The 13311-nt window shown below is 39.1% G+C and overlaps 2 protein-coding genes across 4 annotated transcripts in view; both read right to left on the minus strand.

Annotated features, from left to right (window-relative positions):
- The window catches only part of sorbs3 (sorbin and SH3 domain containing 3), a 32615-nt gene extending 27848 nt beyond the window's left edge, over positions 1-4767 (minus strand). The window contains exons 1-2 of one of the 3 annotated variants that reach the window (XM_016677514.1): positions 4663-4767; positions 2878-2914 (exon numbers count right to left, since the gene is read on the minus strand). The gene's annotated coding sequence lies outside the window, so the exon portion shown is untranslated. The other 2 variants (XM_007563764.2, XM_016677523.1) reach the window with 2 other exon arrangements.
- A 1252-nt stretch (positions 4768-6019) lies between these two features.
- LOC103147140 (E3 ubiquitin-protein ligase NEURL3-like) lies at positions 6020-9542 on the minus strand. Its single transcript, XM_007565344.2, has 5 exons — positions 9398-9542; positions 7758-7853; positions 6709-7215; positions 6445-6597; positions 6020-6359 (listed from the first exon to the last, which is right to left on the minus strand). Exons 2-5 carry the CDS (start codon positions 7834-7836, stop codon positions 6172-6174), a joined length of 927 nt encoding a protein of 308 aa, XP_007565406.1. The 5' UTR covers positions 7837-7853; positions 9398-9542; the 3' UTR covers positions 6020-6171.
- Positions 9543-13311: the final 3769 nt, after the last annotated feature.

A 13311-nucleotide genomic window follows, 5' to 3' on the forward strand; every position in this document is an offset into this window, starting at 1 on the left:
GATCCCTGCCTGGCCAAAGGCTTGATAGGAGGAAAAAGAGCCTCTTCTGTTCCTGCTGCAGCTCTGGAAGTGTTTCAAGGTGATTACTCTATCCCACATAGTCAAGCACTGACAGCACAAGTCCTACAGAGTGGTTTCCCATGATCACACACACACACACACGCACACGCACACACACACACACACACACACACACACACACAGCTGCAATTTTGTATGCCAATGTTGAGAAAATAGCTCGGAGCCTGATAGATGTTTGCCCTGGTGAAGGCAAATTATTCAAATCAAGAGATGAGTTCTGTTCCCAGATAAGTCAGTCAAATTTCAGGGCTGATCACCGATTGTCACAGTCAACAACAGCCAAGAAGGAGCACAAGCTGCTGCTTTTGCACGCAGTTATCCTGTACAAATATAAAACCAGGATTTCCAGTTTGCCCACGGCTCTTGCCAATGAAGACAAAGCTCAAAATGTAACTTTTTGACTTGCCTTGGCCCTGTCTCTGCAGCCGGCTGTGCAATACATCCTCACCCTTAATCAGGTCAGACTGTGAGCATTTGAAAAGGAGGAAGAACCTTTACCAGTTACAGGTGTCAGTGTATTTACTACAGGGGAAAGGATGAAAACTACTACCCAGCTACTTATTTTTTCTTTTAGTTACAAATGCAAAAATTATTTCACTGTGAATTTTTAGCTGTAAACTATGTTTTACTGAAAATATTCAGTTATATTCAGTTTTTGGTGCATGAAGGGAGAGGTTCATGCTCATTCCACAAAAAAGAATAGCCTGACTTTTTTTTTTTTTGGGTCAATTGGTTTCTATTTTCTTGGTCTAGAAATACCTTTTTATTTGTCTATTCTAAGCAACAAGAATAATGAGATTTGGGTCAGTCTTTCTTGGAAAACTGTTCCTGTTTTCCAAGAAAGTGTTATTAATCAGATTTCATCAATGTGTCCCTGAGTTTGTTCTTTAGTAAAGGCTGCTGGATCTTTGTGCTCCTTCTTACTACGAAATAAAAATGAAAGAAAAATTACGCTTTGGTTTGTACCTAAAATTTTGCATTTGACGTAAATTTTCCCTGAAAATGTTGGGGTTTTTTTTTTTACAAATCCTCTAGAGAATCTACCTCACTGTAGACATGCCCAGTTTAACGCCACCTGCTAAATGTGAGATCATTTCATGGACGTCCAGATATTTTGGCAGTAATAAAACAGGTGATAAAACAGGTGATGGGACGAGTACGCGATTCGAATAAAATGACCAAACTTCATCGTCAGAAATCCTCAGCAATAACTTTGAGACCCAATTTATTTTTTTTTATAACCTATACACCATCAGAAAAGAAATCCCATCACTTTGCAGTCAAAAGGACAGAAGTCGTTTGAGCTAAAGTTGCATGAGTTCAGACTGAAGTCAGTGCCACAGAAAAAGAAAAAAATGTGCCATATTTTGTGACATGCTGCCGAGGGAGTTTATGCTTTACTCCCAAACTGTGTCTGTGCTCCCAAACTCATTGTCAGTGGAACAAAATACACCTGAAGATAACATCTTTAATGAGTAATCTATTTATTTTGCCATCACTATGCTGGCTGGCTTCATGCTGAAACCAAAGCACTCAGCCCTTTCAATAATTTAGTGCTGTGGCTCGGCTGAGCGAAGCCTGGGGGCAGATATCCATTTACCGGGCCCGTCGCCTCATGGGGTTGTTTTCGCCAAACACTTTAGCTCGGGAACATGACGGGCATGCTGGGTAATGAAGGCTCCCAGGAGGGGGAGCTCACTTCATAATGTGCGTCCTGCCGGAGCAGACTTTCACCCCGCAGTCGTCACATCTGACAACCTGTCACTCTACAGCTAAATGAGGCAATCACGCAGGAGGACGCTGGGAGATTTGGCTCGTTCCGCACATTCGGTTCACAAAACAAATACAAGAATGAGCTCCTTTTATTTTTTGTCTCTTTTACCCTGAAAACACAACAACTGAGACGATGAGTCTGGCCCTTCATGGTGAAGGATGGATTCCAGCAGACCATTGCTGCACCGTAAAGACCCATAACACACGGTGCCAGCAGCGCACTCCTGCAGAGCCTCATTAAAAGGATAACGGCCAGATTCCAGTGAGCAAACAAACCATGACATAAACTGGTTATGTAATCTAAACCTACATCACTTGCTGATTATGTCCCAGGGGTTTTTATTGTTTTTTTTGTTTGTTTGTTTCTTATTATTTGTACCACCAGGTTCCCTGAGACAAGAGACAGCAAGTCTGCAGAAATCACAGGGTGCAGAAATCACAGGGTGATAATATCACCAAATGCATTTATGTCTACATGGAGACGTGTACAGGTAGATTTAAACCAAAATGTAAAGAAAAGATAGGAACCTGTTGCTAAATAAAAACTGATGGTTATTTTTGGCAACAAACAGCAGGTTTGGATCATAATCTTAAAAAAATGTACAAATTCCTCTGTGTTGATGCCCGTTGTTGTTTTTTCCAGAACGTATGAAACTGTAACTCGGACACATTTGTAACAAGTCCAACCTAAAACAAGAGGCAGTTTTCAGATAAAGATCTGGTGATAACCTGTTTCTGAACTCAATGTGTCAATGTGGCACTAATCTACCTCATGTTACACGTGGTTGCTAAAAAGTTGACCAACAACATTGTGAAGATAACTGAGGAAACATCTCAACAACCAACCCAACAGCAGCCATGCAATGCACTATTTTTTTTTTTTTTTTTCAATCATAAATGACATCAGCGAAAAGGATTTCAAATCAGTTTTCGGTGATAAAGTGAAAAGGTATGAAAATCAGACCCTCCATGTGGTTTTCTATTTACCTCCCTGTCAGCCTGATCCTGTTAGGAGTTACTTACAGACGAGTGCCGGCTTCACAGCGATGTCTCCACAGCTCTGCGGACGAGAGGAAGTGAATGAAAAGGAAGGAGTGAACCTCACAACCACCACTCCTCTCTCCCTTTTTTCCCCCTCCCTCTTGTTTTTTTTTTTTTCTTTTCTTTTCTTTTTGAGGACAACAGGGTGGCTTTTATCCCTGCCGAATGATTCAGCCCGGGCTCTGAACGTCTGAATGTTTGACTGGCTGTCCGTGGGCATGCACGCATACGTGAACACGGGGCCTGTGTTTATCGTGTGTGTGAGCTTGTACTTTAAAGCTCATCAGGGAGAAGCTGCTCAGTAATAATTTCCATCCACAGCTGGAAATAATAGAGATTCCCATCCAGGCACAGGCTGCACTGGAACCACCCTCCAGTGTTTCACGTGCTGCTGAGAGAGGGAGTCCGTTTCGATAGCCATCATAATAAGTGGGACTAAATGACATACGTCATCGTGAAGGGGAGCGCTCATTGCAAAAGCACAAAGTCTTACCAAGAATTTCTGGTTTAGTTTCTAGTGCAAATATCTCGGCACACTTAAAATAAGATAAAGTTAACCTACAAGTAACTTTTCAGATAGAAGTCGGAGCTGAATGTTAGTCGGTGACTCCTTAATATCGAAGGCGAAGTACATGAAATAATCTGCCAGTGAAACAAAACATTTTCCCATATTGTAAACTGTAATATGGGAAAAGTTATAATATGGAAAAATGTCTTGTTCCACTGGAAGACTATTTCACTTATAACTCATACTTTAACATCAATATTAAAGAACCACTGACTTAAAATGATTCCTCAATATTAAGTGTCGGTTCAAAGTTACTTGCAAGTTAATTTCGTCTTATTTCAAGTTTACTAAGATCTTTGCACTGAAAACTTGACCAAAAATAATTTGTAGAATTTTGTGTTTTTGCAGTGTAGAATAAATTGCTTATGGCTATTTATTTCAGGAAGACCAGCTGACTGCATCCAATCATTGATTTGGCAGCGCTCCCTCTTCCTGATGAAGAATATGGCGAGAGTGGAATCAACCAATCAAATTTTATTTGTACAGCAGCTTTCAGCAACAAGGCATTTCAAAGTGCTTTACATCATATAAACACAAAATTACAACACAGTCAAGAACTTTACATTTTGCACATCAGATTATTGATTAATGTTTCATGATTAGGTTTCAAAAGCAACTCGAAACAGGCGGGTTTTTAGTCTAAATTTAAAGGAACTCAATGTTTCGGCTGTTTTGCAGTTTTCTGGAAGTTTGTTCCAGATTTGTGGTGCATAGAAGCTGAATGCTGCTTCTCCATGTTTGATTCTGGTTCTGGGGATGCAGAGCAGAAGCAGAACCAGAAGACCTGAGGGGTCTGGAAGGTTGACACAACAACAGCAGATCGTTAATGCTAAACCGTTCACTCATTTATAAACTAACAACAGTATTTTAAAGTCTAGGAGCCCTTCTAACAGAAGAAGACTCCCAACAGAACAGGGTAGAGTATGATGGGATATTCCCTGGGCATCAAGAGGAAGCACTGGTCCATCAGTACTTTCCATGTGATAGAAAATCGTAGGACATGACAGGACTAAAGACAGCACAAACGCCACTACTGTTTCATATGCCACATTTTGAGAATCCCGATGCTAGAAGAAATCTGATGGTAAATTCACTTAATTTTTCTTCCTCTGCAGGCGTGTGAAACCATTCCTGACTAAGCTCTGAGATGTAGATATTCACAAAATCACACACACATCCCGTTTTAGTGCAGTACTTACCCTCTCAGTGAGAAGAAAGCGGAGCAGTCAAGTCACAAAGGCAGTGTGACGATTGTCTTCTTAAATGTTATCAAGTGATTTAGCTGTTTATCTGTGGAAATGTGAAGTGTCTGTTCAATGTCTGAGTAGGTTATCTGGTAATTCCCACTCCAAAGATTCCTTCGCAAGGAGATCAGAGGCAGCTTCACTCCACAGTCCAAGATAAATATTTAACAGGTAGACTGTGTGATCAGAGACCAAAGGTCACTCCTCTGTCCATTCCTCTGGAGCTTATCCACACGTCCAACTACTCCACTCTGAGCGTAAGCTGTTCTGACTGGGCCATTCAGATAAGTAGTAAACTCTCATGGAGGAAAAAAAAATGTCTATTTTCTGGATACTTTGTTCTTATAAAGCTGCAAGAAACTTACATTGAAATCCTCAATTCTGGAGGAGGGGGGAAATGACTAAATGCTTTTTCTGTAACAGGCATCAGTTAAAAAAAAGAAACAAGAAAAAATAAAACATGGAGACACATTGCATTTTGCCCAAAATATCACAACTGATGAGTCTTGCAGGGACATGCTCACACTGCCTCCCAGTGGTTTCAAAATGACTTGCAGCGCGTAGAATGTGTGAGTCAATTGATGAATGACTGAATGTAATATGAAGCACTTTGCGGTCCTCTGGGCTTAATAAAGCACAACATAAGTGCTGACCGTTTACCATTTTGCCATAGATAAAGAAGATTCACAGCTACAGCAAACCAGCAGTCAGGACAAACTAGAGGTGCTAACATGCATGATAGTGAATTCATCCTTGGATTCAGTAGCTAAATAATTTAATCTAACCTTTATATAGTATTTAGATAATTTATATAAATAATTTAATCTAACCTTTATATAGTATTTAGATAATTTATATAAATCCGATAACTTGTTGGAAACCAGGTTCCCCAACATAGTTATCTGAGACCTGATCCATCGATTTGTTACCATGGCTCCAGCTAGTTTCACTGAACCTTTACCAGATTTAGGCTGGTTGTTAAAATAATGTTTTAAAATGAAATGAAAAGTAAATTAATACTGTTTAACATTGACTTGACCATTATAAATTAAGTTTTCTTCTAAACTTGAGCATGAATATTACATGTTGAATGTACTACTGTGCAGAGGAATAATGGGATGAGGTCATCAGTAAGTTGCTTATCTATGACTTTGCTGTTGTAGACAGAGATTTACTGGACTTTAAGACTTTTTATAAGGGAAATAACATCCGTTTCATGTTGTATTTTTTTCTAACTATTTTTCTTTTATACATTTAAAAATGAATATACAATACAAAAAAAAAAACATGAGCATGTGCATGCCTACGGACAGTCAGTCAAACATGTCCATGTTTGAATATTATTTATAAAAAAGATTTATCTGCATCTAAGTCCTCTTGAATTTGGTTGCTCAGCAGGATGCAGTCAAAAGGTGCAGTTCGTGATGTTTTCTTGGTTACAGTCTTAGTAGTTTCAATTTGATGCTAGCTCTCCCCAGTTCTGGAGATCATGCTGCCTTCAGACATCACTCCAGTGTCAATCCTCACTCGACACAACGGACAGATGCCAAACTGCACCAAGACTCTGGAGGTGCAGCTGAGGCAGAGGCAGCGGTGGCCACAGGGCAGCGTGATGTCAGCCTCTCGCGTCATACACACCACGCAGCGGTCATCTGCCGACAGAGGAGAGACGTTAAAGTTACAACATGCCAGAATTTCTCCATCCTTACCTTTCATGAGCAAAACAAAATCCAAAACCTGCTGGGATTTCCATGCTTCGGCAGGAGATACAGTCATCGGATTTTTCCCTCTGTGTCGTAGAATCGGGTTTGAGACTGGAGGGCTGTCTGGTGAGAGGGTCAAGTGTAGGACAAGATGTTCTTTTGAAAAGAAAACCTTTTGTCTTTGAGCCTGCAGCAGGGAATCAGTCAGATATTTTTAGCATATGCTGAAGGCTTTGTCAGCAAAGAACAAGAAGATCAGGCTGTTAGTCAAGCAAAATGTGGGTGTGACAAAAGTTACCTAGAAGGAAGATGGAGCACGTCTGGCCGTAGACATCAATCATGGCCCAGAGAGGCTTTCTGACGTCCACTTCCGCTTCTATCTTTTGCTTCTCGGAGTTTTGAAATTTCAGACATATGTGGCCGTCATCAGTGACCCAGAATTCCAGCACCGAACCTTCCTGACAGCAGGACTCGGGCACAATTGTGGCCCAGTGACCTGAGATTTCCGTGAGGTTGGGCACGGCAATGGGGGGCAAAGGCAAAGATCTGGTTAATGGAGGAACGTTGGTGAAGCCGACGCGCATGGCTCCTTGCCAGTGTGGCACACGTTTCTCCACCAGGACCCGGATCCTCTCGTGGGTCTTCACAGGCCGGCTGGTGAAAACAACACCACCTTTGAAAGTGTCTTCAGCTCTCTGGGCACGTCGACCGCCCTCGCTCAGGCGGATCTCGTGTCCCACAGCCCTGGGATGGAAGGTCAGGGGGCCGAGGCACTGCAGGTCGCAGCTGTGGGTCATGTTCGGATCTGCAGGGGAAGAAAATCACCTTTACACCTTCCTGGATGTCACACCATGAGATAATCTCCACCACAATCATATCAGGATTTTTATTAGAGTTTTGGGTGATTACATTTCTTTAATTGAGATCTTCATCAAGTTTGATACTTCAATCAAGAGATTAATGATCTCTGATGTTATTTTGTTCATTTTGGAATGATTTTTTCCCCATGCTTTCATCAACTTTGATTCCCATTTTATTACCTTCCAGTTTTATTGCCATTATTTAAGTCCTGACTGTATGAAAATCTTTTTCATAAAACATTTAATAGGAGCTGAATTCATAAACATTTCTTAATAACCCGCCAATATATATTTAAAGAACTAGGTATTGTGACTGTGAATAAAAGAATACCTTTGCTGCTTCTTTTTTTTTTAAACATACTTTTCAAGGCATTTTTATTGTAAAAATTATTTTTAAAATAAAAATCCTTTAAAACTACATTTTGATATTTGTTTTTGTTTTCTGTTTCAGGTTTTTCTCTCATTGTACTGAACTTGACATCCGTACCAAATTTCCCGTCAAGACAAGTTGTAGTCATCATGTCATATTGTTGTCGTCTTCTGTCATCTTCTGGCTGATATCTCATCTGTCTCTCGCTTCAAGCTTTAAGACAGGACACACAAAACAGGGGCATGTTTTTGCAAATAGTCATCTTATTAATACTTTCTTATACCACCTTTCACTGGAATTACAGCTGCAAGTCTCTTGGGCGAACTATAAGAGTCTGCTTCTTTTCTTTTTCAAAACTGTGTCTGTAAATGTTATTTTTCCACAGATTCCCAGTTGGCTTTAGGTCCAGACATTTTCAGGTCCTGGAGCTTCTTTTGATGCCGCAACAGCCTGTTTACATTTAACGTTTCCATTTTGTTGTGTTTCATTATATAAAAAAAAAAAACAAAAAGAACAAAATACAAGTTTCTATTCACCACATTGTGAAATTTTGTCAAAAATGTGAACTCTGAAAAAATATTTCCTTTTCTCCAATTCAGATCTCAAAGTCTAGTATAGCAGTTTAACTAATAACTCCATGATGAAACAGTTTCGTTTAGTTACGGGGGAAAAAAGGGGTAACACTTTATTTGAAGGGGGGTGAATAAGACTGACATGACACTTTCATAAACATGACATAACATGTCATGAACATGAATAAGCCTTCATGAATATTTATGACTGTTGTCATAAAGCGTCATTCGGTAAATTATGACACTTTTAATACAAAGTTGACATTATTCAAAATGTCTTTGTTATGACAACTTGACATTAACCAAGAAATCATTACTGATGTAATTTGTTATAAAAGTATTACTGATTGCACTTTAAAAATTAGATAACTTTATGTTATTAAAGGTAAAGTTTAAACAGTAATGATTTATTATATGGGACAACATTAACAACAACTATAAACGTTAATTAGCACTAATTAATTAACATGAATTACCTAACATCCTGTTTTGAAATAGATTTCAAAACAAGATTTCTAAAGCGAAGAGTTTTAAAAACTGCTTAGCATGCTCTCTGCACCCTCTCAGGAAAGTAAAGAACATTGGCACTATCTTTGACCAGAACATGACATTTAATTCCCATATTAAATCAGTTTATAGGACCTCCTTCTTTCACACTTTCAATATTACAATAATTAGAAATATCCTGTCCAGAGAAATACCTTACTACACTCCTTCAATGTTCACGCTATGCAGCATAATCAATGAGAATAATAGCTCATAAAGTCATCGTCTCCAGATCCAAATTCTTGCTTCAGAAGTAAACTTAAAGCAGTGTGACTATAACAGCACTACTTCCTGGTTTACAGTTGTCCTCTCCCAGTGATTAAAATGTTTCACTCTGCACCTGCACCGTTCCAGAGGTCAGTATGCTGGAAAACTTCATCTTTTCGCTTATTAGCGTTTACGTCATGGTTCGGCTTACAATGGAACATTTACACTGTAACAGCAAAATCTGTCCCCAGTACAACTCAAGGTGGCCAAAATGAAAGTAGTCACACTTGTACCTCAGTTTGAGATCCGTGGTTCTAAAGGAGTCAGACGGCTCAGTTGAACTGATAACCTCATCCTGCACTTTCCCTCAGAAGGCCTATAAAAGCCGTTTCAGCATTTCCAGAGCTTGCTCTGGTACAGGGTCTTACTTACCCTCTCTATGAAAGGAAACAACGGCCGCTGAGTCAAAAGTAGTAGAAGTAGGGCTTCTTCAAAATTGTGTAATCCAATAAAATTTAAATATAACAGTAAAACGTCTACGTAGCTTTTCTGTGAATTCCCACTTTGAGGATTCCTTCTTGACTCAGCTCGACACTGTAATGATCCCATGTCAATTTTTAACAGGCAGACTTTGTGATAAGAGACCAAAGGTCACATCTGCTCTCGAACGCATCCACACCTCCAATAACACTGCTGGTGTGAGCATTAGGCATTTCACGAATGAAATAAATACTTACAGAGAAAAATCTGTATAAATGACCCTGTTGGTTAGATGTTAGACCAAAAATATAGACAGCAGGAGAGTTTCTAATACTGGTCTTGAATTACACAACGTCTTGTTTTAAAAGATTTGTCAAACACCAGAAAGAAATCTCTGCAGTTACTAAAAAACATGGAAACTAAATGCATTCTACCCAAAATATCAGAATGAATTTAGCTGCACAGTCTTGCGATGGACATTCAGACCTTCGGTGGCACCACACTGCCCCTCAGTGGTTTCTAAGTTAATTACATAAATCACAGTAAAATATTTTTTTTAGAACGACAGATGTCGCTAGAGGTGAGGCTTTACGACAAATCTGTCGCAAACATGTGTATTGGAATAAATTATGTTCAGGAAGGAGACGGGTTCTGGTCCAAAATGTGCAGATTGAAACCAGAACAAAAGTCAAAGACCTTGAAAAGATGCTGGCTGATGTTGATAAGAAAATGTCATTATCCACTGTGAAACATTTCCTATAAATATCTAAGAGCCTTTCAGCAAGGAAGAAGCTTTTACTTCAAAAGAAACCTAAATAGCCAGATTGCAGTTTGCAAAGGCACAAAGACCTCCAAACTTTCTTCCAAACTGACAATAGGGCTAAGCGTCCAACCAAAGTGGTTATAAAGTGGCTTAAGTTCAACAAAGCTTTGATCTCAATCATGTTGAAAAGTTGTGGGTAGATCTGAAAAGGCATGTGCAACTGAGGCGGCCAGCAAACCCGACTCGCTGCACCAGTTCTGTCAGGAGGAATGAGCCAGAACTCCACAAAACTAATGTGAGAAACTTGCGGAAAGAAACCTGGAAAGTTTCACCCAAGTTCATACAGTTTAAAAGACAATTATCCATAAAACCGAAGAAACTTATGTAAACTTCTGAACCCAAAGAAAGCTGCAAAGAAAAAATAAAAGTTCTCTAATTTTTCTGGCACTTAACAAATAGAAATAATGTTGGTATTTATAGGTAATCTAAGACAGAGATGAAAAAAACCCCTGTGCATTTACCTTTTTATTCAGTGTTCAACTATATATACTTTCACATAAAATGAAAGAGAATTTACTTGTTCAATTGAAAGAAAGGAAAAGCTTTTGTAAGGATTTGGTTTTTCTGTGTGTCACTTTAGTTCCTGTGTTGTCTGTCTGCCTTTAATTGCCCCCAGCTGTGTCTCGTGTTCCCTGACTACCCCTTGTGTATTTAGTCCCACCCGTGTTCCCTGCTCCTTGTCGTACATCATTTCTCTACACCTTGTCTCAGGTCTTGTTGGTTTGTTTCGGTGCCAGTTGTTACCAGTGTTAGAGTACCCTGCCTTCAATGCTCACCTGTGCTACCTGGACCTTCTGTAAACATTCATCATCATCATTAAATCTTCATTTCCTCACTGGGTCCACCGCGTCCATGTCACCGCCTACAACCATAAAACATGACAGTTTTTAGCTGTCACGTTTACGGTATGTCATTTGAGTGATAGGACAGATGGATTTATGACGGGGATGTTTTTGTGGAAGGCACTCTTATCTTGTACTAGAAATGCACAATAAATAATTTCCACGCTCATCCAGTCACAGATTGCTTTTGATATAACTTCTGTGACCCTGATCGTATTTAAAAAGATGATCTAAGACAGTTTACAGACCCGGCTGAGAGTTGTCTATGGGAGAAAGCCCGGCTAATAATACCTACAGTTATTGCTTCTTTCAGAGTCGACACTCTTCGCTCAGGTGGCTCTCGTTTCCCACAGCCTTGGGATGGAAGGTTAACGCAAATGTTACACTTTTTATCTAAAATATAAATCTATACCTTGGCAGTCAAACTGTAAACACATTGCAGGAATTGTGACTAATTTATTATTTATCGTACATGTCAGGACAATAAGCATCTTTCCCTGGTTTGACAACCGTAACTATAAACAGATGCACAAACGTATAGAAATGAATCATGAGGGTTTGGTCTGTAATGATTAGCATTCATTAGGAGTGCAGCTAATCTTTCTCAGAAGCCATAAAATAAACGCATACCAAGAAACAGCTAGCCATCCTATCTGATAAAGTTACTGATAAATATATAAGTATGAATATGTAAATGAATACATATAATATAAATATATAACACGTTGATGAATGTATAACATTCAAAGAAAGAAAGAAAGAAAGAAAGAAAGAAAGAAAGAAAGATAAAAACCAAGAAATAAAAAAAGAGAAAAGAAAAGAAATAAACAAAGAGAGCTCCCGATTCCCTATTATGAAGGATGGAATATGATATATGTGATCATGGAGCACAAAATGTTTGAAGGGGCTGAAGATGCTGAGGAAAACCTGCTTCTAGGCAAAACTCAAGGACAAAATATAGCACAAGGTCAGACTGTGCTGAGCCTTGGTCTGTGTTCCCCAGTTTTATTTGCAGACTTTCACAAAATGCATTTTCCACTCAGAGTATTCATGACTAATTTCCTTCTCTGTGTGAAGTGGACTTTGTCTTGGTTGGTTTTGAAGATCACTATCAAAACACACCATTCAGCAACACTCGGTGGAAAATGTCTGAAGATATGAAGGATCAGAGACAGATGAGCATGTAAAAAAGGAAACGACGTGAAAACAATATATTCACTACTCTGAATAATTTAGAAAATGCCAGATATGTGGCCAGATATACTCTTAGTAATATTTTTGTGAAAACTGTGAAATCGTTTGCCACATACACATTTGAATGACTAAAAACTTTTTCTTCTTGAGTGGACATTGAAACTTTTTTTGTAATCATAAGCTTAAAAAAATCTTCAGTTTGTTCTTTCTAAAAATGGAAAAAAAAAAAAAAAGCAGAAAGAAGTAGACAAGGAATTGGCCAAAAAAGTTATCACAACTAATGGTGTGAAACTAACGATGGTGGTCACACTGACGATCTTCTTCTCATATTTAAATAACAGAGCTCTGTAGCTGTCCTTTCTGGCGAGCAGGTTTGTTTAAGCGCTCATTCAGCTCTCAGAGCTCCTGCTGATTCGCTTCACTGCGGGAAATATCCATGCAAAATAATTATGCACAATTACTTATTTTTGTGAAACCTCCATTTAAAAATGAGAAGATGGAAAGAAACAACAAACCATAATGAAATCAACATTTAATCGCCCAGCAGCAAAAGAAAACATATGATCAAATCGAGAACACTTCCTTACAGTGTAATAAACACTCAATTTGTCAAAACGGAGTGTCAAACAGAAAGTGAATTCATCCTTTTTCCTAGAACGGTGAATCTGTAACCAGTCAATCTTTAATGAATTATTAAACTCTGGGTTAAATAAGATTCTTGCCGACACCTTTAGGTTGCTGATGCAGGGCATTTCTTGTGGCATCAGCAGCATCTCTGCGTCAAGCTCCAACACCTCGACTGCGTTTTCGGTTCATCTAAACCCGTCTTGTTAATCGTTGACTTTTCAGGAATGATAACACGCATCAAATATGAAAAACAAGACAGTAAATAAGTCAGAGTGAAACTGGCCGATGCATCCGGCCTAATTGGGACAGACACAGAGCAGAAGAGGGTTCACAGGGGCTTTGTTAAACCCGTAGGTCGGGTCCAAGAAAGTAAAACCTCG

The sequence above is a fragment of the Poecilia formosa genome, unplaced genomic scaffold (assembly GCF_000485575.1).
Source record: "Poecilia formosa unplaced genomic scaffold, Poecilia_formosa-5.1.2 Scaffold5, whole genome shotgun sequence".
Lineage (NCBI taxonomy): Eukaryota > Metazoa > Chordata > Actinopteri > Cyprinodontiformes > Poeciliidae > Poecilia > Poecilia formosa.

Excerpts from the sequence above, each read along its gene's own strand:
- LOC103147140 (XM_007565344.2), bottom strand. The coding sequence starts at position 7,836 with ATGAGATATCAGCCAGAAGATGACAGAAGACGACAACAATATGACATG. Across the intron at positions 6,598-6,708 it reads GTGCTCCATCTTCCTTCTAG|GCTCAAAGACAAAAGGTTTT; the intron begins GTAACTTTTGTC and ends TCCCTGCTGCAG. Across the intron at positions 6,360-6,444 it reads AAGCATGGAAATCCCAGCAG|ATGACCGCTGCGTGGTGTGT; the intron begins GTTTTGGATTTT and ends CTCTGTCGGCAG.